Genomic DNA, 26,239 nt, shown 5'->3' with positions numbered 1-26,239 from the left:
TCCACGTCATCACTTTGATTCTAAGTAAAACAACCCTTTCTAAAAGAACAAATTACATGTATTCGTTCAAATTAGGATTTTTATCCCCCAGTTACGGCCGCAACCTTCTCTGTGTTTTGGTCTAAGTGAGTGACACACTCACTGCACACAAGATAATGGTTTTTTTTGTGATATTCATGGTCCTGCCTGGGTCTTGGTCTCGATCCCTAATTGTCTCGGTCTTGTTTTGGTCTCAGAGCATTCTGGTCTCGGGTAGGTCTCGGTTAGTGTGGTCTTGACTACAACACTAACGTCTTCTGTAGATATACAAAATCGTCCATTTTACTGTTAAATGAGAACACACAGAAAATTGTAATATTCGTTTTAAGCTGTAAAAATGATTGATATTGAGAAACATGGAGCGTTACACATTTCTTTTCAGCTTAGCTTACATGTAGCCATCTTCATGAATTTGTTTTACTCAACTCTAAACAAGCCGACCGGGTGTTCAGTGTTCCCTCAACACTGTTGTTTTGGTTCCCTTTTACTTTCCTGTTTCCCGCATTTCAAGTTATTTTGGTGAATGTGTAACTGGAGCGTCCCCGCTAAGTTCTGCAAACTTTATCCTCAATGCTGTTTTGTGTGATCTATCAGTCCTCAACAACACGACACATCTTTCATTTGACTTGGCCTACTTTCACATCTATGAACACATTTTCATTTTTTTTTACCTGTGTACCCACTCTCAGCCCGTCATTATAATTTCTGCCATACTCACCAGCCTCCTTTCCCTCTGCGTAGACTGTACCTCATCAACTCTCCTGTGGTGAGAGCAGAGAACCTGCGTTTCAAAGAGGATGGTGTTCGGGACGTGTTGAAGGATGTCTTCCTGCCGTGGTATAACGCCTACCGCTTTCTGGTGCAGAACGTACAAAGGTTACAGAAGGTACATGTGTAATGAAGAGAATAAAAGGTCATCACTGCACAATTCATACAATGGTCCTTTAGCTTTTCCAGTTCTACAAAACACAACATTGTAACTTCTTTTAACCAATTAAGTTTAATGAGAGTAAAAAAGGAAATTGATCGTTTTTGATGCCATAGCAGCAGTTATACATCCCCCTAATGTCCGTATGTCACTGGTTTACTTATGGCTGGGGGATCTTGGTTTCATCTGGAAAAAAATCAGAAGCTGAAAGCATTTTTTATTTATTGTCTCTGCTCTGCATGTGAAAAAACCTGTCAATTGTTTTAAAGCATGTTGTTCCCTTAGTGTCCTCAGCCTTGTTTTCTGACTTCCCTCTGTCATGCCGAGTCTATACATAGATATACCACCCTCGTCAACCCTTATTGTCTGGATTCACCTTTTCACTACCAGTATCAATCACATGTTTCACTCCACAACACACACCTTATTGAGTTCATAGCATTAACACACACACAAACACACACACACACACACACACATCCACCACCTGCTGCCGCTATAATAACAGCAAACACTGCAGGTCTGACATAGACCAAGTGTCTACACGGCTGTAGAACTAGCTGTTCCTGCCTGTAGATGGCTCACATCAGCAGCATCAAACTCATCAAACTCTGTGTGTGTGTAATTGTATTTATTAATTAGGAGGATGGCGTTCAGTTCCTGTACAATGAAAACACAGCAAAGCAGAGTGACAACATCATGGATAAATGGATCCAGTCCTTCACTCAGTCCCTCATCCAGTTCTTCAAGACTGAGATGGACGGTGAGACACGCAGACGCCACATTTTTCCTCTTTAAAACTCAGATTGATCTGGACAGAGGCTTAAAGACAACTGCTTCAAATTTTCAAATCCTCTTAATCTTGCACCCTGATCATGCCGTTTTTATACGTAAACTGACTGTAGTTTTCTCTCGCAGCTTACCGTCTGTATACAGTCGTTCCTCGCCTGGTCAAGTTTGTGGACATGCTCACCAACTGGTACGTCAGGACCAACAGACGTCGTCTGAAGGTGAGATATCAATTCAGAATCATTTTTTATTTAGAGTCAACGATGACAGTTTATAGGTTTAAGTCCTGAAGGTTTCTTTTATAATGTAAACGAGTAACTGTTTAATGGAAACATTTCAGTGTCTTAATCATAGCTGTAATCAGTTTATGGACCTTCTAGTGAATGTTTGGTTGTCATGGGTTTAAGTATAAATGCTCTGATGTCTGCGAGGGCACATTTATTTTTCTCTCTGTTGCAATGGGACTCACTGTATTGATGCATGTGTGAACTTTTCAGGGAGAGAGTGGCACTGAGGACTGCCTGTGGGCGCTGGAAACCCTCTTCAGTGTCCTGTTTTCCATGTGCAGGCTGATGGTGAGTCATACTCTTTCTGTTTGTTTGTGTGTGCGAGAGAGAGAGAGAGAGAGAGAGATTGTGTGTGTGTGTGTGTGTGTGTGTGTGTGTGTGTGTGTGTGTGTGTGTGTGTGTGTGTGTGTGTGTGTGTGTGTGTGTGTGTGTGCGTGTGTGCGTGTGTGCGTGTGTGCGTGCGTGCGTGTAATTAGATTGTATGGGGAAAATTTCTTGTGGTGAGGTTTTTGTAAAGAACTAATGCTGGTATATAGAATAGTTGTGTGTGTATGTGCTCACATGGCTATGCATAATGCATAAGCAGTAGGAGTTTTTATTTATAACACATTGAAGATGTTTGCATGTGAGGCGAGAGCCAGTTATCCTAACCCAGATCAATACAGATCAGCTTTGGGCAAATTAATTAGCCGTAGTTGAAATGGATGAGAATCACATTAAAAGTAACCTCTCTCCAACATAATTCTGTTTGAACTTTTGCACTGTTTGAGTGGGAAAAGCTGTTGAGAAAAATGTGTTTTTATTCTGGTTTCATTGCTGCTTCTGACTTCTAGACCTATTTTTTGTCAGAAAATGTGAATCAACCACAGCAACAGAGTATCTTAATAATCTTCTACTCTTCTACTCGTTTTCTTTCATGGGGTCTTGCTCTTTTCCCTACATCCCCTCAGGCCCCCTTCACACCTTTCATTACAGAGGTGATGTACCAAAACCTGCGTCACCTCATCGACCCTGCCTCTGTGGAAGAGAAGGACGCCAGCAGCATCCACTATCTCATGCTGCCACAAGCCAGGTTAGTAAGAACCTCCAATACAGCTCACAAATTTAGGGATATTGACGCATGTTAAAGTAGTGGAGATTTCTCAGTATCTGTTTGCTAAAAACAACCAACAGTTAGATATTAAATTAATCAACAGTGATCTTTACTCCCCTACGAGAGTACACAGAATATGGCCCAATCACAAAGTCGACCTTAAACCTTAGCATTGAACCCTAAAGTACTCTAATGGTGTCAGACATGGAGTGCGAGTGTCTTAGTCCTTGGGCCTGAGATGGTATATGACATGGAAGAAGATGCAGAAATAAATAATGAGAAAAACACCGACCGACAGTATCTATTTGTATCTATTCCACAATACATTGTTTGCTTTAGAAAACTATCAAATGTTGTAAAAGCCAAACATACAAACAGTCTTCATACAGTATGTGCTATTTAACCACAAAAGTGATCAACTGCACCTATTTTAATACAACTTCCATATACCAACGTTTGTTTACATTAAGTTTGCGCAAGGATAATTACATCCTTCACGTCAACAAGTTAGCAATGATCTCTGGGTAAATCCCACGTGTGGAATTAGGCATGAAGTCTGCAGTAGAGCCCTCACAATCTTGACCATGATGCTCAAGGGCTGTGGGTGGGGAGATGTGGATTGGGCATTTGTTGGGGTTGTGGACTATACAATGGAATTGATGATGTCATCTTTGGCTTTAACATTAACTACCTTCATCTACATTTTGTGACTGAATTATAGACTTATATATAAACTGTTTTGCAGCCCGACCAGTCAATGTGTCACCTCTGCACACCTTTGTTCTTCCCCGTAGCCGCCAACCTCTTCCAGCATTTCAAATAGTCAGGCTAAGAAAACAAGGACAGGAATCAAAGATTTAAGAACATAAAACAGTCTCCTGCTGTGTGTCATAGAGGTGGACTGTAAAATACTGGTGGCCTACGTACACATCCACAGAAATTGTTCCATTTTAAAATGAAACAGTCTAGGCTTTAGGTAAAACAAGCTAAGCTGCTAATACACACTGTAAGGATTTCCTTCTGTATCTACGAGCATGTCTTGTTCAATGATTCATCCAAAGGGCAGACGCTTTCTTAAACCAGATTTCAAAGCGTATAAAAAGTAACTGAGGTCATCTGGTTTAAAAACTGATGCTCTTTCCACATATAGTCACCCTGCAGCCCCACCCCCATTTCACCACATTTTTCCCAGAGGATATCCACTGCTGATCCACAGCCTAATCAGACTCAGCCAGAGTGCGTGGCCTTACTTTACCCCGACAGTATCACACTCTAAACTCCATGGAGAAGCAGCTTTTGAGGCTCCAGAGTCCACAGTAGTTTTTAGATAACCGTCAGGCCCCATAGCAGCTCTTCTGTTGTAGTCATTTTTATTTATTTTTATTCCTATTGTTTGCTGCCTTGTTTTCCTCTTATATGTTATCATTCTAACATCGCCAGTCTGATCAATTTTTCCTTTTCACAAGTCTTAGTTTATGGGATGGTATAGGTTCTGTGGATAAAGATTTGCTTGTGAGTCATTTCTGAGCAGATTGTCTTTTTCCACTGGTGTGTCAAATGCAAAGCTCTGTTTCTGGCTGATAAAACTGAATCACAGATGATACATCTTTCCACAGCGGTACCAACAATCAGGTCACCTGATAAGAAGAAAAAAATCCTTGTGCACTGCCTCCCTCAAGTTCACTGCTAAGTCTGCCTGAACTAACCCTGCTTGCATTTTTTGGATGAAACTGTTGATTCTTTCTTTAGAGAGAGATCAGAGTTGTGTACTTTCAGCAGATCATTTAAAGTACCCACACAAGCTCCGTATACAGCCCAGCAGATGGATATTGCTCACAGACTATGATCATTTTCTTTCCCTTCTCTTCAATTACCTCAGTTAAATGTTTGCCTCAGTGGCTGATCAGTTTTGCAATGCCTGGCAGGAATTTTTAATTGCCAAAACTTAATTGCCTCGTCTTTAACTGTAACAAAAAAAAAAGTTCTGACATGATTAAATATCCATTTGATTTAGCAAAAGGAAAATAGTGAGTGTAATGGTTCATATAATCTCCCCTGTCACTTAGGCAGCACTCACTGCTGCTGCTTTATTAGCGGCTTGTCCTTCCCACTGTCGAATGGGACTACTTCAACCCCCTCCCAAAGGTCAGCCACCAATCAGGCGCCGGGAACAGCTGCTCCTCAATCAGCTCATTAAATGATTGGCCGTCCCCAGTGTCCTCTCCTCTCTCATTCCACTCTACTGTTGGGGGCGCACACATGCAGAAGCACACACACACAACCCACACACACAGTGTGTGATGCTGCAGACAGTTAGGGCTAATATCACTATTATGCATGATTATCAGAGGCTGCGCAGCTCTAATTTGTATCCGGAGGTGGAAGTCTCTGTACCTTATTAGTGAAGGATCCTTAGTTATTGTCTGGTACTGATGGTCCTGAACTCTATTTATTTTGACGTGTGGAAATAACCTTGTCACACATCTTTTTTTCATTTTTCTCCCAAATGTAAAAGCAATTTAATAACCCACCATTAACCAGAATTTGCTGCATGTGAGCTATTACAGAAATGAACCTACGCTCCCAAACTGTGACCTGACATTGTAGAAAGTTTCACAGAATACCAAATGAATCTCCTCAGAAGAGGGGTTGTTTTGAAATATATTCTCTCATCCTCCTACATCTAATATTCTAGGAAGGAAGCCCAGTAAGGGCGCACACTTTTTTCTCGCAAAAGTTTAATCAGGTGGAGCGTTTTATGGTATAATTGTTTTTGTGGAAAGCGAGCATCATAAATGCCCCCACCTCTTCAGTACAACCTCAACTGCAGACTTATGAGGTGTTAGATCATACTACCACACTGTAACGCTAATTCATGTGTTAGGATGCTTTGATTTTCTTAACTTTAGTTTTTTTTTTTTTTTTCCCAGAGAGAATTTGATTGACAAGCGCATTGAGAGTGCTGTCTCCCAGATGCAGTCTGTGATTGAGCTGGGCAGAGTGATCAGAGACCGGAAGACCCTGCCCGTCAAGGTGAATTATTTCCTTTATCCAATCCATTCATGCACTCCAGTGTTGGAGAGGTACAATGAATGTAAACGATGTTAAACATATAATGTGTTGATGTATTTCAGTACCCGTTGAAGGAGGTGGTGGTCATTCACCAGGACCCAGAGGCTCTGAAAGACATCCAGTCCCTGCAGAAATACATCCTTGAAGTAAGTAAAATGTCTTTAAATGTTTTCTTCTTTTATGTTAACAAGAGGACATTTTATTAATTGATCATGCTTTTTGTGTGCTGTCTTGGTAAAGCGTCTTTTAACCAGTGCTCTGATTGAAAGAGAGACATGCATCTTCTCACACTCCGTCTCCAGAACCCATCTGTGTCTCTTTTATTTAGGTGTTTCTCTAAGTCTTTTGACTGTGCTCTAATAAGTGCTGTTACTCTGACAAGATAAAGAGCAATTTAAAAAAAAAGTAGAATCTCTTAATTATACAAATAATCTGAGTAATAAGTTTATTTGTATAGCACTTTTAGAAACAAGGGTTTACAAAGTGCTTTGAATGCAGAAGCATTCATAACAACAAAGCAGAAGAACCCAAACAACAACAACAACAACAACAACAAAGCAACCCACGGATGAGGCACCCAACAACAATAAAACCCCAATAGTTAAAGAACCCAGACAAAGAGTCAACCAACTTCAGAACCCAAACATCACAAGAACTCAGGCAACACAGGAACTCAGACAACTTAGGTCGATTGGAGAGTACCAAGAATTTAAGAAGATAAATAAGCAATCAAAAGAGATAGAAACAATAGAAGGTGGCTTGAAGCTATAATCTTAGACAATCCAAAGCCTGTATGTTCAGTTGTAATATTAAAAGTTCAATATAGATGGTGTTTGTATTATGAGCTATAATTAAAATTTTAGTGCATTGTTAATTGAAAGAGGGGCTGTTTTTTAGAAGTTGTCCTATAGAGCAGTGGTTCTCAAATCGTCTAGCCTCAGGACCCGCCACCAACTCCTCCCTGAAAAATCGTGACCCAAATTTAGATTATTTTTCATCTAATCAGATTGATCTAATGAAAAATTGTGCGTTTTTTGCAGTTTGCCACTTCCGTCAGATGTTTTGTACCTCAGACAGTTCAAAACATCTGACCGAAGCAAGAAACTGAACAAAACTAACACATTTAAAAAAGCGCTTTACAGACGGTTTTTTACAGGCACATGCTTGCGACCCACTGAAAACAGCTCCGCGACCCACTTTTGGGTCCCCACCCACCAGTTGAGAACCACTGCTATAGAGGCATTGGTGGGGTAGTGGTGAGTGTACGCGCCCACATGTACAGAGACTGCTGCTTGGGTTCGAATCCGACCTCTGGCTCCTTTCGCGCATGTTATTCCCCCCTCTCTATCTATCTCTCTTTCTCTCTCTTATTTCCTACTCTATGCAATGTCCTATCAAGATAAAGGCAAAAATCCCGAAATAAATCTTAAAGGAAAAAAAAAAAGGTGTCCTATCGGTTTTGGGCAAATAAAAAAGGCAAAGGTACATTTATTTTTAAAGCTTTATTTTTAGGCTGTTTGCCTTTATTTAGACAGGACAGTGGATAGAGTAGGAAATCGGGAGTGAGTGGTGATGTTATGCAGGAAAATATCCACAAGTCGGACTCGAACCCGAGCGGCCCTCTGATGGTCCTGATGAATTACAATAGTCTGTAGGCTTAGAGCTGCCAAAGAGAGTGGAAAACAACTTCTCACATGTTACACTAACTGTCACAGCCGTTAAGCACAGGAAGCCCTGACATTTTTTTGATTTTCCACTAAGTTCAAGACGTCAGCGTTGTTCAACATCTGACTTAGATGACCGCCTTAATTTCTTTATTAAGAATGTCTGGTTCTCTTTCATGTGAAACTGTGGCACTGTTGCTGCATTTATCCCACTAAAGCCAATCGGAAATAGTTTATGAATGAGTAAGAGGATACATGCTAAGAAGTTATGAATGCATCTAAATTTGGGAATGGATTGGGGCTCTTGTTCCGATAAGATGCTAACCCCGGAAATTGACAGAACATTTTCAGACTGAGGTCCATGTGGGAAAAGAGCTTTTCCTACAGCTGTCTGTTGGATCCTGCAAGCTGTATCTTAGTTCAAACCTCTTCTTATCTCGCTCTGTTGCATTTCTGGGTGGGGGAAACATTTAACCTTGCCGGCTTAAAGCCCTCTTCCAGTAAATAAGTTTTATTTGCTCAGAATTGAGAGCAGCCTGAGGTCCCTCTGCTCAGGGAGGACCCTTCAAACTGTCTTTCAATGTGTGTGCTGTCTTGTCAGACAGGATGAGCAATTGAAAGTTTGGTTGATTCACTCTGGATTCACCTTTTACCCATTCGGCCTTTCATAATTATACTACAACTGTTGTGATTTTCTGGTAATACTTTGATACTAGATAGCTACACAATAATTCATTAAGTTCTGGGATCTAGCTCTTGTCACACCTCTGTATGATGAATAATAGCGTTATTGTTGTCATCCCCTGGCTTTCTGACTGGTTGATTTAACGGCTGACTCTGCTCTGTAGGTGAATTACATTTTTAAACAGCCCTCTACAGCGCACCTCTGAATGAATTCAAGTTTTTCATTTGACTTCTACTGGATGTAACAAAGCATTTACCTTAACTTTGAACCCCTCAGAATTGACTCTTTTTACATAAACAGTAGTGGGCATACCAGCCCATACCAATACCAGCTTATTTAATGGGTTTTACTTGGTTGTAAACGAAACAGGAGGTAAATCCTTAAAGGTATGGGTCATATTGCTAATGTTTGTTTCTTCTCCCATGTCTCATTGGTTTGGAGGGAAGAGAGTTGACACTTGGTTCTTGTTGTTCAATAGACTTCGGCTGTTGTCAGCTTTGCATTGCTGATAATCTGTTGTAATTGTGAGCTTCTGAGGCTGCAGTATCTCAGTCTGTAAGGACTTGGGTTGGGAACTGGAAGGTTGCTGGTTCAAGTCCCCTTGCCGACCAAATCTGGAAATTGGTCTGGTAGCTGGATAGGTATCAGATCACTTACTGAACACTGCCGAGGTGCCCTTGAGCAAGGCACTGTTCCCCCCAAACCAGCCCAGGAGCACTCGCTGTGGGCAGGCCCCTAACTCTGACATCTCTCCATTAGAGCATGTCCATAGGATCCTGTTTGTGCATGTGTGTTTTTTCAGCCTATGTGTGTGGTAAGTAAGTAAGTTGTCAGTAAGTGTAACAATTGAATTTCCCCTTGCGGGATCAATAAAGTATATCTAAGTGCAGCAACATAATGCATATTTTGCCTATAAATTGTTTTCCCATGTGCACTTTTTTATTGAATTATTACCAGTCTAGAAACTTTGCCCTTATGTTGATCCCTCATCCAACCTCAGTAGCTTATGTGTGCTCTCTGTCCACAGGTCAAAGATGCTTCTCGAGGTTAAACTATAAACTAATGCAGTAGGGTCACTGAATTTCCACACTGTTGCTAGGAGATCTTCTCTAGTAATATTTTTCCCGCAATTCTGGTTTTGCAGCAGATAATGAAAACATGTTATCAGAATTTGATGAATTATTGAATCAACTTTTGTTCACTTTTTGTGCACATCACAGGTTTTTACGTGCTTCAAACTGTTTTTTTGCACAGACAACAGCAACCTTTTATCAACAAAAACTGGAAACCTCTCCACTGTTTTGTGTTGATATTAACTTTAACCGGTCAACAATTTGTTCAGACACGTGTTCAATACTGATACAAAGTGGAAAAAATGTGTCTTATTGAGCCCTCATACATACACCATGTAAAAGTGGTAAATATTGTTTATATCTTAATTTCCCTGTGCTTTGTACATAGCTTATTATTCTTTGAATACTCTCACTTTGTGTTTATTGCTTATTCTATTATTACTTCTTCTACTTTATTTTTTTTATTCTATATATATTTATTTTTCCTCCTACTATATTGTTTTTAAGAGCAACTGTAACAGCCGGATTTCCCCCTGGGATTAAAACAGTATTTCTGGTTTCTGAACCTCACCTTCACCTCTAAGACAAATTGTTTCTTCTTTTCCGTTTTCTTCAGGAGCTCAATGTGCGACAGTTGACGATGTCTACAGATAAGGACAAGTATGGTATCAGTCTGAGAGCCGAGCCAGACCACATGGTGCTGGGCAAGAGACTAAAGGGAGCCTTCAAAGCCATCACTGCTTCTATCAAGGAGCTCACCAGCACGCAGCTCGAGTCCTTCCAGAAAACAGGTATAAACTCAGTGTAGCTGTCTGGTTGTGTGTCTGTGTGTGTGTGTGTATGTGTGGGGGGGGGGGGGGGAGAGTGCACACTATCAGTGAACTTGAGGAAACCTTTTAAATGCAAAAATGCAAATCAGTAGCCATATGCAGTTTTTTTAGCTTACATATTTTTCTGCAAATTACATCTCAAGTGTCGTCCCTCGTGTGCTTTTGTTCTTCATATAAGTGACTACAAATACCAAAAGCTAATCATTAAGCAATAATTCTGTTTTACGAGTAATTGATGAGTGAACATTCAAGCACATGATTGCCAAAATGCTGCATAATCTTTCAAAATGATATTTATTTAACAATAAATGTAACTAAGATTACTTTAAACGAAATAGTGTGCAGATGGACAGCCGGTTTATCTTCTGCCTGCAAACCCCAACACTCCTGAAACTATAATCAGAGCTCGAGTACGGATCAAAGCAGTCCAAGGTATCTTGTCCGTCCAATTATAGAAAGACGAGGAGAACCCCCAGAGTCTCCAGGGAAGGAGGCAGTGGAGGTCAGCTGGGCTGTGGGAACTTAACATTTCCAATCACTCGGATGTTTGAAGTCTGGCCAATTGGATGGAAAAAAACTGGAGGATGAGCGATGGAGGGATAGAGATAGATGTGGTGGAGGATGGTTGAAAAATTGATGGAGGGAGGAAACGCACAGATAAAAATGTTTACAGTCGATCCGTGATACATTCTACTGACTGGTGATCACAGGAGAGATGTGATGTTTGAGAGTACATCACCTGTTTTTAAGTTCTGAACGATACAATGCTACACCGTTCTGTTGAAGGGGAAATGAATATCAAGCTTGGACTCTCAGCCTGTTAGCTTATCTTAGCATAAACACCTGAAGAAGGGGAAATGGCTAGCCGGAAAGTATAATATGATAAAGAAATATGAATAAAATAAGCCTTCTCTACTGTTCATTAAGTGGTATAAATATTTCTGTCTCTAATACAGTTTCACAAGTAGAATGTCCATGGAATAACAAATGCTACACCTTCAGTCAAAGTCTGCTTTTAACCTCCAGCTCAGACTCCACAAGTCAAAAAACCTTGTTCGACTTGGACTATAAGGGTGGCAATTTGGTTGGAGACTGATGGTGGTTTCATGGCCATTGGCTGAATTGCTCATTATTCCTTACCTGTACCTTTGATCCCATCAGTTTGACAGGGAAAAAAAGAAAATAGGTTAAGACACCAGGTGGGAAAAGAGAAGAGAAGAGAAGAAAGGAGGGACACAGGGAATCAAAGCATGGAAATCTAGGATTAGAGAGAAATGAAGTGACTGTTTCACCCAGCCTCTGGGCGTGGAGAAGAGAAAAGAAGAACACGGTCATGGTTTTTAGTCAGAACACAGACGTGGGTAATTGTTGCCACTGGCAAAAACAAAAGATATAAAATCGGACTCAGATGGGTTTGCTTAATGTTTGAATGCTCAGATCTTTTGTGGATGTGGTCAGGTGAGATTGTAATGTAAGGAATCTCTAAATGTAAGTAAATACAGGTCCAGACCCTGGTTAATTCAAAACAAAGACCCACCTTCCACGCATGTTAGTAGCGCTTTATTATTAAGTGGTGGCATGTTGTTATTGAAACGTTTTCAACGATCTTTCCAATAGAGGAAACACTGCTAAATACAGACTTATACTCACGCAGTCAGTTGGCAGTTTATTCAAATTTAATTAGGAGAGTAGAGGAGGCATAAATAGTTTATCATCATGTTTGCACTAAAGCCTGTAGCCAGAATTGATTTAATCATAATCTGCCTCAATAATCAGCTATTTCACACGCATTGAGACTTTCCCAACCTGCCCTTATATCATCAATTTCCTGTTATCAGACTGGTGGCGTTTTAGTTTTGGACATGTTTTCCTATTTGTAAGACCCTGAGGATCATTTTAGATTTCCACAGAAAAGAAAATGAAAAAGGAAAAATCTTAATGTTTGTGGTCGCAAACTCTTTTAATGACCACCCCCCTGGTGGTTTCTGTTTTGACGGTGTAATTTATGGTTGTTCTGAAATGTGGTCTAATGGTGCAGAGACACAACGGGGTTACATTGTTTTGATTTCTGCATCAACAGCATATTTACTTTTGTTAAAGGCTGTTTTTTTAATGACTGATGAATGTTATTATCTGCTGCTATATAATGGGGATTATTTTTTGATTTTGTTTGATTTTGTTGCTGTTGATTTTAAGGATCCATCATGGTTGATGGACATGAGCTCCATGAGGAGGACCTGAGGCTGATGTACACCTTCAACCAGAGCTCTGGCTCAGCCGCGCAGTATGAAGCACACTCTGATGCACAGGTATGCTATTCATTTAAACCCAATCCTTTTGGCTTTGCTAACTTTTCATGAGAACGGGACGCCCTGCAGGAAAACAGAAGAAATACCGTTCGTCACCTCCTCCTTCTTTTCTTTTTTCCACTAAGACCAAGGGCTGACAACGCCAGTGCCATTTTTATCAACTTTTATCAGACATGCTCGACAAGTAGGCTACCCATAAGACAAGTGGTCCGCGACAGCGGTGTGAAAATGGTCTTCTTGTATCACAACAACGAGCTACCGCCGTCCCTCTTAGCCCCACCAATTTTAGCAGACAGTTCACAGACGTGCTAACTGGCTGCTTTTTATAACTGACAGATGGTGTGTGAACTAGTGCAATAAAGCCGTTAGCACCTCTCGCGAGATGACCTCGGCCGGCTGCCAAAGTTACATACTGCAGTAAACGGGCCGCGCTGTGGACATGGCAGAGACGCCATCTTCCCTGTTGAGAGTTATTGGGCTGTTAAATTGACCTTGAAACTACTATCATATTGTTGCTTTAAAGACTGTTGTTGTGTACATTGAGCCACAAAGTGTCATGCGACCAGATCTGAAGAGAATTTTTTTTTCCTACGCTGCAGCACCTGCACTAGGCTTCTATATACTGTAAATGCATTTAGGTGTCTTTACTGTAAGTGTGATGTATGAAATCATTTCACGCCTAAGTGGAGACCAGCATGTATGCGTTTCCCTCAGGCCCTCTCCAATCAGTGCTTCTCCAACCGTAAACACACCACAAGACTGCACCTTAATACCAGTTTACTGAGCTGGCTTTATAATTCTCTGTTACTGTCGCTTGCTCACACTGTCTCTCCAGCACCCATCTGTCTCTCTCTCTCTCTCTCTCTCTGTCTCTCTCTCTCTCTCTCTGTCTCTCTCTCTCTCTCTCTCTCTCTCTCTCCCTCCCTCCCTCCCTCTCCCCCTCCCTCTCTCATGTTCTTGCCCTATTTGTGCTCTACTTCTTTGTCATCATTTTATCTCTTTCCCTCAATCTGCCCATGTTAAAGTGTTCCGAACTGGCAGCAGCTTTTCCTTAAACAACATCACACTCATTTCCATTTGCTTGGCCTACAATAATTTCAAACCTGCTTGCTTTCCATTATTTATTTATTTAAAAGTTGCTATTGTCTCTTGTCTTACTATGCCTTTTCAATTTTATAGCTTGTAGCATGCGGCTGAAGGGGACTTGTGACATGTTTCAGTAAACAGGATATAAGAGAATGAATACCACTTTATGATCTTCATGTCATGTGAAAACCTGTTGCTGTGTGCCACAGTTTATCAAACAAAGTCGGCTGCTGTATGTTCTTAGATGATAGATCAGAAAAGTAGAGTAGAAATGTTTTTACATTAAACCTCAGTAATCTATAGTTGTTGTTTTACTTTTTGTATTGAGGAAAAATGTGATGTTAATGTTAAGATTATTGCTGAATCATCTTAATTGTGGGCAGGATTTTAAGACAATTTAATGCTCATTTGATATTAGATCACATAACTCTTGAATATTTTAAGTATCATTTTTCAACTCCATTTTCATATTTATTGTGCTACATATTTTTAAGCAAGAAAAATAACTTCAAAAGACAAGAAAGTGCTTAAAATTATTTAAAACAGGTATCTAAACTAAGCGGTGACATGGTGCTTCTCAGATTTTTTTTTTTGGATCAGTTTAACATCGAGCTCCAACTCTCCTTTTGCCTCGATATGTTTGATTTCAGGTCCTGGTGCTGCTCGATGTCACCCCGGACCAGTCCATGCTGGATGAGGGCATTGCTCGAGAGGTCATCAACCGCATTCAGAAACTACGCAAGAAGGTGGGACAATTATTTCAGGAGCGCTACTCCATTGGGAAACAAGAGTGACACATAACACACTACTAATAAATGTAACAATCCAGTGTGTAATGATCAGATGGTGACGTATTTGAAACTGTTTGCTGATACATGTAATCAGGGCTGTGACGGGTTGAACAAAACACGTTGCTGGAGCAGACTGAGGATTGTACTGAAAGAAACACATGAAGACTTTTTGTATGGGTAATATATGACAGTAAGAGACACAGAAAGGAAATGGAATGTGAGAAACATTTAGAAACATGGCACAGTTGACAAAAACTTTACTAAAAATACTATATGAGAAACATAATACTATAAATGTTTAAAGGAGGACTGGAAAACTAGCACATACCCTCCTGGTGGATTTGTTTCACACTGCAGACCTCAGAACTAAAAATAAAGACACACAAGAAAGGCGATAGATTTGTAAATCAAAAGGAAGTTCATCAGCATCTGTTAATTTATATTTAAGCATTTTTTTAAATTTAATAAAAGACTACATAACCTTGTTTTAAATCTTATTGGATATAATATGCTTATTTATGTGTTCATTAATTTTTGATGGGACTGATGTTTAAGATTTAATGGCATATAACTTTAATGGCAATCTAAACTCATCTAACTGAGGTTGCAGATAGCAAACATCTGAATACCCTCTCCTCACACCCACCCAATCTAGTGCAGGGAGGCGGCTAGAAGGTGCTCAGTGTTTAATTTGTCCATTATGGGCTTCTGTAGAAACATGCAACAATGCACGTCTGTGAAAGAGGGCCTGCTCCCCCTGTAAGTATAAAAAGAGCTCCTTCTTAGGTAATAAAAACATAACTCTTCTTATTTTCAGGTGATAACACAGTCATGAACTTCAGAGTATCATATCACATTTTTGTATAGATCACTTTAATCTCCAATAATGGTGTGTTGAAATGTGGGAATGTGATGAGGAAAGAAGTGTTTCATTGAGAGTAGGGAATAAATAAAATTATTAAACGTGTAACGGGACCAAAAATGAGACAAATAAAAATGTCAAAGAACAAAAAAGCCATAAAAGATCATGAGAAAACAAAATTACAAAGTTTAACATGTGCTTTCAACGCTTAGTTTATTCTTTATTTTTTATAGATCAGTCTAAGTTATTTTGGTATCATTAAATACTTTTTTTAGGTTTTTTTTACTGTAACTATCACTGATATCTCCACCATTTGTCAGATTTGGGACACCATATTGGACCCTTGGTCGTACAAGACAATAACAGCTGACGTTCTCTTGTACTGTTTTTCACACAGTTCTAAGTTTTTATGGACTGATAAACTAATATTGCATGGATTGATGGTGAAATGACTCCTTAGTTCCAGCACAATATTGTTGACCAAATACAAAAGAAGAGTATCGTACATACTTTGGTTACATGTCCCTCCCTTTCTTCGGCCCTCTCTCCCCCCTTCCTCTTTATGTCCCATGCTAATTTTGTGAGGCCAGTTTTGAAATCTTTCCACTGCAGCGTCACAGTTAGAAGTTTCTCCATCATAAGGCAGGCTTAATGGAAGCTTAATTACAGTCTGGCCCCTTTCAGATTCTAATGTTGGAGCTTTGAAGTGGTCTGGAGAGTAAAGACGGATTAGCCAACAGCCTCTTGTTTTCACAAGCAACAAACAGTTTTTTCCGTCCGCCTATAGCAGTGGTGTGCACTGGCTTCCAGCCAGGCTAAATTCCTCCAGTTATTTCAAACTGAGATCTGTCAGGAATTTTCCACCCCGGGGATGGGAATTAATGTTTGAACCATTCTTTGACATGTTTGGTAGTAGTTTGGGGCGGTTTTGTGTATTTATCAGGGTTTGTGTGGGTGATTGTGTTTTTTGTTGTGTGCAAGTGCTGTGTTGGGAAATAGAGGTTAGCATTTCCTTTATTTATTTTTTGTTTGTTATTGTTGTTTTCAACTGCTCACAAACTGGAGATCTGTTTAGCTCTGTCTGATGTGAACACTGTGTGTATGTGTGTCAGTGTGTGAGTGTGTGAATCAGCCCCTTCAGGGTAGGGTCACTACCTTGACTTGGCAGGAAAAGCCTATAAACCTTCTTCCATTGATTGACTGCTCCTCTGTATCTAGCTAACGTTATTCCTCTGCCCTTGAGCCACATACTGCAATTGGAGTGTGTGTGTGTGTGTGTGTGTGTGTGTGTGTGTGTGTGTGTGTGTGTGTGTGTGTGTGTGTGTGTGTGTGTGTGTGTGTGTGTGTGTGTGTGTGTGTGTGTGTGTGTGTGTGTGTGTGTGTGTGTGTGTGTGTGTGTGTGTGTGTGTGTGTGTGTGTGTGTGTGTGTGTGTGTGTACTACCCAGTCAATATATATGTGTACGGCCGTGCACACGTGTGTGTGCACGGCCGCACACTGCAGATTAGGATGAGATCAATGTGTTTGAAAGTGTCAAGGTTAGAGGAAGCTGGCAGAACACAATGCCAAAATAGATGGGCTTTCATCCAATAAAAAAAATCTCCCCTTGTTCCCTCCTGCCTTCATTTGTTCCTCCTGTACTGTTTTGGTTCTTTAAAATACCTACCCTGTCTTCTCTTGCCCGCCCGTCCATTTTGTTTATCCCATCCGCTCTTTCTTCCTTGTATCAGGTAATAGCTTCTTCTGGATTTCTTTTTCTTACAGGAGAGAGACAGCCTTTAGAAGAAATACCTATCGAAAAATTAAATGAAATTATACATTTTAAGCCATTGTAGTGCCTTTTACTATACAAACTTTTTTAAAGTAAAAAATAAAATCCTAAATTACTAACAGAATAACACTGCTTTGTATTTATTAATGAGTTAATACCCATTTCCAATCACTCAGGGTCATTTGGTTCCATCAGATGAGATTACTGTGTACTACCGCTGTCAGCCAGAGGGGGAGTACTTGAGCTCTGTGATCCAGGCCCACACTGACTTTATCCTGGCTACCACCAAGGCTCCAATGCTGCCCTTCCCTGTCCCCAAGACAGCCAGCGTCATCATAGAGGAAAAGACTCAGGTATGAAGGCAGACCTCAGGGCGAGTGGGAGTATTGTTTCCTTTACTACCACTCATGTTCAGTTCAGTTCAGTAGGCCGATTGAGGTGCACCACAGCCTTTCAGCATTAATAAAACATGTTTGTAGAATACTCTGTGTAATATAATAAGTGTGAGCGACAGTGATTTTATGCCCAAAGTGTTCTTATGATCTTTTTAAGCATAGTAATTCCTAAACGTCTGCAATTGAGTGTATTTTTTGTTTGGTATAAGAAATAAAGAACACAAACATTGAGTGTGTGGCCCCCTCTTTGCCTTCTTCATTATCTTTTTTTTTTTCTTATTGCAGCTAAAGGGCTCAGATTTGGAGTTAATCATCGTAAAGGGATGTTCAGCCCCTCGCGTTCAGCTAAATGGACCAGCCTGCTCCTACGTGAACCTCAGAGTGACGGTCAACAACAAAGAACAAGGTTGAAAACGTGAAACGTGTTGTTTCCTATCAGAAAAAAATATCAAATAGCACTTTTGGGAAATTGAGCATACATTGATTGTGAGATGATGGGATGTGTAGCACACAATACTTTGACAATAATGATGTCGTCTTCAAAGGTTTATTGTGCTTTTGCAAAAGATAAATTCAGTCACTTTACGATAAGATACACTTTATTGTCTCAAAGTACTGCCAAACATTCAGCTGCTTCCACTTAAATCAATCAATCAATCAAAAAACAATAGAAAAACACATCCAGCATGTAAGCAGAAAGGCCCTTACCAATGCTTAACAACACAGCATATTTGCACATTACCAATATTGCCCAAGATCTGCAAAAACACAGCATGAGAGATGAAATAGCAGAGGTAAGAAAAAATGGAAACATAAGAACACCATGAAGCTATTGCACAGCCCACACGACATCATTTTGATTTGTCTTACCTGTAGTTCTCTCTCTGATCTGATCTGTTTGACTCGTCCAATAATACTGTCGGACTGTTTTTTCTTTTAGAGGGGGTCGTGCTGTTGGAGAACCCCAAAGGGGATAACAGACTGGGCTTGGACCTGCTGAAGAAAGTATGTGGCAGCATCTTTGGTACCAATAACACCCAACTCAGAGTCTTCAACGACAAGACCGGTAGGAAAAGACATATGCAGCCCAGTCTCATCTTTTTGCAAGAAAAAAACCCCAAACTGTTTTAGTAGAAAAGAGCTCACACTGTTAAACTTGTGAGTTGAGGGAGCAGAGAGACTGCTTTTTTCCTAAATCAAACTTATTGATTCTTTCTGAAGTGAACCCTGGAGAACTTAACTTTTAGTTTTTAGACATTTATTTTTTAGCCGTGTAATATTGGCATGATTTCACAGCATGATTTGTTTTGGTGTGTGTAACAGGACTGTGCAGCCAGCTAGCTTAGCTAAAACAGTTGAGAATCTCTCAGATAGCTATGTAGCTGCAGCTAACATTTGTACAGCAGGGTGTGCAGTAACATTTATCATCCATACACTCCACTGCATACTGATGTAGCATCATTAATATAATGTTGTAACATTTGATAAAGCATTTTTGCCTGCAAGCTCAATTTCTGCTAATTTATCTATTCTTCCCCACATGTTCCAAATGATTTCTATTTCAGTCTGTTTGACACTATAAGAAGGAAAAGGTCGATATAAAAGCTTTATATTCTCTTTTAGTCCTCATTCTTGTAAATGAAAAGACAAAATCGACTCACATTTGTGGCGAGTTAAATGGTTCTATAATCACCCAGATGAATATCTAACTCTACTTTCTCTATTAATGTTCTTTGTGTGTTCTTCACAGAGTTGACCAGCAAAACAGACCTTCAGGCTCTCAACGGTAAAACTCTGTCAGTGACTTCGGGTTCTTCCTCCCCTGGATCCGCCCCCACCACCGACACCCTTCTGTGTCCTTACGTGAACCTGCTGCTCTGTAACGCACAACCGGCTGGTGAGAAACACAGTTCAACACACACCCATGTAGTGTATATACAGCCAAGGCTAAACTGACATGGCTCCTTTTAATTATGATACAATTCTCCAGAGAGTCCAGTGGCAACAATGAATTCATCCTGCTGACCAGTTTTGTCTCTGTAGTCAAAGCTTCATTTAAATTCATACATGAAACATTGTTCTTCAGTAGATATGAGAAGGTTTACTACTTAGAAAAAAATAAAAAAAGTTAGCCTCCTTCATTCATGAATAGTTGGACATTTTTGAAACATTGTTTACGCCCCGCATTAAGGAATAGTTTGACATTTCAGAGAACATTCCCTGTTGAATACATGCTCTTTTTTATCTGTTGTGTATAAGTTACTATATTTTTTACTTCTTGATCAGAGTAAGACTAAAATATCTCTTCCACTCCTGCCTGTACAATATAGCAAACAGTAAGCTATAGCAGCCAGTTTACAGGGACCAAAGAAATAGTCTTAACACAAACACCCCTTATTCTGTGGTTTCTACACATCATTTTTTACCTTTGTAAAAGTGAGGCTAGCTTCTTTCTTGTTTTCGTATGCCTTCAGATGGAGCTAAGCAAAGTGTCTTTTAGTTTTTTGTTTAGTTTTTTAACTTTCAAGGAAGTGAATAGGTTGGTTTTATTCAAAATAATGAGCTAGTCTCTAAAAATACTGGATCATATTTTAGTTAGATAATTATTTAGTGTATACAACATATTAATCTCTACAGAAAATAGAAACTATACTACATACATTACTAATAATAGTCATGTAGTGTTCATTAGACCAGAAGAATTAACCCAAATCCAGCTTTATCCGGTTAAGTCATTCACACAGTCACACTCATCAATAGATCATCCAGGCCCTGTCTCTCTCATCAACTCTTTTTGATTATTCCTCTCCTCTGTCTCTTCCTTCTCCCAGGGCGGAGCTTGCACTTGTTTCCTTCCCAGGACTTGTGAACAAGCCGCACTAACAAGCCAATCATTTCTTCATTTGTAAAGGAAGTAAAGTCTGTCTGTTTCACTTCTCCTCAACACTCCTTTACTCTCCTCCAGAGTGCCAGTCAGGAGACGCAGGCACCCTCCTTTTGGTGAACCCAGTGGGCAAGAACGGGCTCGACCACTCAGGTCTGCTGTCTGAGGCTGCCAAGGTGTTCGGCCTCCGCAGCAGACGACTCAAACTCTACCTGGACCAGGACCTCACACAGGGTGAGATGAAGAGATGGAAGATATCATGTTATATTTATGCTGATGTCTGTGTCTGTGATATGACAGCTCATTTAGTATGCATAAAATAGTCCATTATGGATAAAATAAATGACTGCAATGAAACAGTGATGTTTTAAATCCTGATTCTGTATCATATCTTGAGCAGCTTTGGAGCTTTAGAGATTCATTTGAAAACGTTCTTTCTTTTTTAAAGGCTTTTTCATGTCTTTTTTGTTTTTTTCAGAGCTGCCGGCTGATTCATCAGTGAAATCTCTAAACACCAAAACTCTGTTTGTGAGAGTTCTTCCAACAACAGCCGAAGCATAAATCCAGAGAAGCCATGTAGGGATCCTGGCATCTCTTGTAGGTTCCCTGAACAGAGTTTTTTTACCCCTTAAATCTTACGAATAAGCCCCCTTTAAAGTATAGTCAAGTCATATTCTTTTCTTGGAATCCAGATGCAAAAAAGGTTTATCTATCAAGTTCAAAACGTTTATTCTCCAGTCACTATCATCAATGTCTTAACATTTCTTCAGACATCTCCGGCACAAAATTTGCCAGCCTAAAGATGTCTTGAAATTTTGATGTGAAACAAAAGCTCTAATTAATCATCGCATATAGCCAAGTCATACAATACTGTTCTCCCTGTCGCAGTTTTAAGACTTCATCTTTAATTTGTCACTTATTATAGTAACTGACACTTTAATGGAAGCACAATGTGTTACATAATTTCTTCACATTAAAGTGGATGTACTTCTATAACAGACAATTACATGCGACAGCTGAATAGATCTGCTGGATAGATGTGTGATGTGGCTGGTTACAGAAAATAGGATGGACGGAAAACCAAACATCAAACTCTTCCTGGAAATAAGGATTCAAGGGTACTGTCTAACATGTCTAGCTGTCAGTATTGCCAATGGGTGTTTTCCTTTCTTATGCTAATTAGGAAATATTATGCAAGCTACTTCCCTTCAAGGCTTATTTGAGGTGAGCTTAGTCCACAGTAATTATTGCTGCCGCTCATTATTGGGAAACCAATTTGGCCTATTGTGCTTCAACAGATTTTTGAATTTAACAGATAAACCTATTCTGCTTATTCATTGCATTGGGAATCCTTTGACAATTGTAAAGGAATTTAAAAGGTAAAATGGATTTTCGGGCTGCTGAATCTACAGGACAAAGGGGTCTCTAATAAAAAAAAAAATCAACACATTGAGAATGTTCTATTTTAAGTGACAAATGGAATAAATCAAATGTGACTCAAATTCTGTATGTTTTGTTTTTCTGTCCATTCAGACATCATGTCTGTGGGATCCTGCAGTCTCATTTAGCTTCAATTATAGAAAAAACATGTTTCCGGACGTTTTGACTGAATCATGGTACTATCTTTGGACTTTTGCAAAGTCGGGGAACCAGTAAAATAAATGGGATTTAAATTCATTCTGCGGCAAAAAAGTGAATTTGAATGAACATTTTAAAACATGTAAGATGGTTTATCTTTAAAGCCCAGCGTAAAGACTGGAGACAGGAGAAACTATACAAATATAATAAAATTTGCCCATAGCACCATGGTCTAAAACCACTAATACCTATGTTCTAGTTAAATGAACTAGATTTAAAATGTTAATTATGAGCTGTAGAGGTGATTGTAGGTGGATTTTGAACAGAGCTGTTTACTCTTTATTCCAGACTTATGTAGAGTTAGGCAAACTGCCAATGTTTTCCTAACATTTCTAACTATCCTTCCAAGAAAATGTTTGCAGTAAAATTAAACAGCAGAGCAGGTATACAACCTATACATAGTTGAGAATAAGGCACTTGACTGTTTCAAGTTTTTCCCTGGTTTATCATAAAGTCTGTAATCAGCTCTTACAAAGCAGCTTGTCTGTTACTCTATCACTGTAGTGAAAAACTCAAAGTGAAAAATCATGCTCTTCTGGCTAGAAATACAACTTTGTGATGGTATTATTCTCCTTAACCAGAAGAAAGTTAGAGAAATGTTTGCATAGTTGCTGTGAACCAATTTCTTAAAGCAATGCAGGGATCCTTCGTGTCAAAATAAACAGCCACATTTTCTGTTTCCAGTTTGTGTATTAAAAAGTGTCTTGTTTGTTCTATTACTGCTGGCCCAGTAACAACCTGTCCACAGAAAGGGATGTTAATCTTCCACTGGGTCATCCTGACAACTATTTTTATCATCGAGAGGCTGTAATAGTCCTACTAAAATAGTCCTATTATTAAAGTCACTTTCTTCAATGTCAACAAACTTTTCCGGTCGAAAAGAATTCAGATGCATGGCAGTTCTGTTGGAGACTTTAAAAGAGGCAGTAAATAATCTCACTTGACTCAGTAGATTACATTACATTGTTCTCCTATAATTTGTTTTCCAGGGGATGTTTACAGGGTACTAACATCCACGGGCATGATGGTGTTAATTTGTCCGTGAAACCTGGTTTCACTGGTCTGCAGCCAATAAAGTGAGATGCCTTGTGTGTATTTGTGTGTGTGTATAGGCAAGGGGGTATACAGTAGGACTTGTGTGTGCTGATTAATGAAGAGCCCCGGGGGGACTGCTCGGGTATCTCTCAGCTGGGGATGTTGCAGCAGTTTTTTTTTCCACTGGGGAAAAACAACAGAAAATAGTGTTTTTTTTTGTTCAGTGTGTTATTAGGTCTGAGTTGATAGCGCATTAAACCTTGTCTCTCCATTGTTTGGGATTTTCTTGTCAGATCAGCAGAGGGAGAAATGAAGGGCAATAACATGAGGATAACTGGGGGAAATGAACTGAAGTATGTAGGAACATAAAGAAAGATTTGTACTTCGGCTTTTTCTCAAACTCTTTGGACAAAGTATGAACTAAAGTTGACTTGGAATTTTGGGGAACACTTTTTCACCAATTGAAATATTACCCATATTTTGAAATAAACACAAAATACTTGTGCCCTAATGAGAGGGTAAACACTGTGTGAAGAAACCCCTCATCCCAATTATGCCCTTAAGCCCTACTGACAAGTTACATAACCTACCACATGGCCCTTGGTTGCCACCACAACCCAGAGCATCACCACCTTCAAAAGAACCAGGCTCTTTTTATGCAACACAGATACTATCACATGGCACCTATCAGCCCTCCTAACCCAACTATGAAGACCGATGGGCAGCAAGAGCCATGACATAACTATACCACCTCACAATGTGAATCGAATATTATTGCATTTTACTGTTACTGAATTCCTGCATCTCTATTGTCAGAGTCATTTCAGTATGATGATTTTAGCCCCCCTCCAGGGCGGAGCAGCATGCTGCTTCACTGGTTAAATATTAAGCACACAGCTCTGTCTCATCCTCTTCTAATCTGTCTCGCTCCCATCTGCTCCTGCTGCTTCATTTGTGCCTCTGCACAGCCCTACCCAGGTAAGTGAGTAGCTCTGTGACCCATCTGGTCGTAGACATCACAGGAATACAGTATGCAGTATGTGAGAAGTGAACATGATCGCTGTCATCTGACTGTAACAACTGACAACACAACTCATTTACACTGTGCTGCAGGGACATTCAGCCAAAATCCTTGGCCCAGTACAGTATAAAGTGTTTTTCAAGAATACACATTGGCCAATAGAGGCTGTTCTGACCAACTCTGGCAACATGGCAACACATGTATGCTGCGTAATGGAAAAATCTAAATCTCTGCCAGTAAATCAATTTTCAGCGCCCAGTGTGTGGCCTACTGAAGATTGACAGCAGCAAATACTACCTCAAACAACTCGCACATTGGTAAGCGGATATGAAAAAGACAAGTTATTCTACTTTAGATGTAGCAGGCGTACAGGCCACAAAATGGAATTAAGGTGGCATCTGATAATGGGAAATTTGAGACAGTTATAGCATAGATTTACAAAAGATTAACATTAAAGCAAATATGGAGTGGAGCTAAATGCCAAGCTCTGTTTACCCAGCTTTTGGCTTACTGTTTCTACCAGAGCCAGAGGGAAATGGATACTATTTGGAAATGATAGCAACACCAATATTTAAGAGTGATGTTATGAATATTTTAACTTGAGTTTTTTTCAGAAATATTAAACACTTGTATACAATGAACCAAGGCTGTCTTGGAAGAACCTCCATCCAAAGTTCATGGTTGTAAATTAGATTTTATTGACTTAATGTAAAAAAAAAAAAAAAAAAAAAAAATGTAGTAATTGCAATACGTCCAACTATCAAACTTTATTTGGAGAATACCAATGTGTGCCCCCCTGTCTTATTCATATTAGTGGGTATTTAATGCAAATATGTAGGATGCTGGAGGTTTCCAATTCCTTTAAAATACACAGGATATTACATCAATGTTCTTTATGAATACATTTTTGAATTTCTAATCAACACATATTAGTATCTGTCCCAACATTCAGATTCATTAAAAAATAAAAACATAAAAAAAACATCCAAATCTCAAATTTGGATGTTTTTGTTTACTTCAACACCGAACCAGCAAGAAGACGTCTTCTGATGTTTTTTTTTTTTTACTGTCTGGTCGTTGTGTTTTCCGGTAGCCATCTTTGTTTGTTTAGGAACCATCAAAGTCACGAGTCAGAAGTTTTCATATTAATTCAACAAAATTTAGTATTTGTCATTCAATTTGGATTGGAGTATCTAAGTGACTGCAGAAATATCTTCAAAACATCGGCGAGTGTTGACTTATTCTTGACACATCAATTAGTATCTTTAAACAGCGCTTAGCATGCATTCGTTAGAGCGGGGCAATAATTGTCAACAAGAAGGATGGGCATGTGAAAAAAGTTGTTTAATTCTGTGCTATTATTTTGCCTTTTACAGCAGATGTAAACGACAGGTTTTGGTCTGAAAGCACAAAGTTGTATCTGCACTCCTAGCAACGGTCACCCTACACCAGGGATGGGCAACTTTGGTCACAGCAAGGGCCACATTAATTTAATTCTCACTGCCAGGGGGCCAAATTGTAGGATACCAAAAACGATTACAGACAATTATGTCTCAAATTTAACTCAACATATACCAGTGATCAAATATTATTATGGACATATTTCTGGTTTTCATGATTTCATGGCAGATTTTTGTTATGTTTTTCTTCATGTTTCCAATTAATTGATGTGTAAAAATTGACCCGAGGGGCCACGTTGAGGGTTGATGCGGCCCCCGGGCCGCCAGTTGCCCACCCCTGCCCTACACGGTTTGCTGAACTATAGGTTAAACCAGGACAATAACAGAGAGTACAGTACATATCTGATATAGCCACCATGTATCGAATTAGTTTATGTTCATGAGGCACTTTAGATTATATTGCAATGAAACTTCCCATTGACCTACATATTATAGAAGCTATGCGCCAATTTACTGCTCAGCGCAAAGTGTCAGAGACATCGTGACCGACAGAGGGAGTACCTCTCCTGTACGTCCCTGCAACAGCTC

General features: G+C 39.7%; 1 protein-coding gene across 1 annotated transcript in view; it reads left to right on the top strand.

The window, feature by feature from the left end:
* Window positions 1-22,059, top strand: part of iars1 (isoleucyl-tRNA synthetase 1) — a 53,908-nt gene extending 31,849 nt beyond the window's left edge. Inside the window, exons 19-34 of the mRNA XM_061043183.1 lie at window positions 781-925; window positions 1,610-1,730; window positions 1,886-1,977; window positions 2,254-2,331; window positions 2,994-3,115; window positions 6,067-6,169; window positions 6,271-6,354; window positions 10,247-10,421; window positions 12,657-12,769; window positions 14,506-14,601; window positions 17,455-17,631; window positions 17,959-18,079; window positions 18,614-18,739; window positions 19,424-19,570; window positions 20,639-20,791; window positions 21,036-22,059. Coding sequence (XP_060899166.1) covers window positions 781-925; window positions 1,610-1,730; window positions 1,886-1,977; window positions 2,254-2,331; window positions 2,994-3,115; window positions 6,067-6,169; window positions 6,271-6,354; window positions 10,247-10,421; window positions 12,657-12,769; window positions 14,506-14,601; window positions 17,455-17,631; window positions 17,959-18,079; window positions 18,614-18,739; window positions 19,424-19,570; window positions 20,639-20,791; window positions 21,036-21,118 — 1,936 coding nt within the window. The 3' untranslated portion in view covers window positions 21,119-22,059. The remainder of the gene's footprint in view (window positions 1-780; window positions 926-1,609; window positions 1,731-1,885; window positions 1,978-2,253; window positions 2,332-2,993; window positions 3,116-6,066; window positions 6,170-6,270; window positions 6,355-10,246; window positions 10,422-12,656; window positions 12,770-14,505; window positions 14,602-17,454; window positions 17,632-17,958; window positions 18,080-18,613; window positions 18,740-19,423; window positions 19,571-20,638; window positions 20,792-21,035) is intronic.
* Window positions 22,060-26,239: the final 4,180 nt, after the last annotated feature.

The sequence above is a fragment of the Labrus mixtus genome, chromosome 7, assembly GCF_963584025.1.
Source record: "Labrus mixtus chromosome 7, fLabMix1.1, whole genome shotgun sequence".
Classification (NCBI taxonomy): domain Eukaryota; kingdom Metazoa; phylum Chordata; class Actinopteri; order Labriformes; family Labridae; genus Labrus; species Labrus mixtus.
The sequence above is the reverse complement of the archived record's forward strand: the minus strand, read 5'-3'. Positions and strand labels throughout refer to the sequence as shown.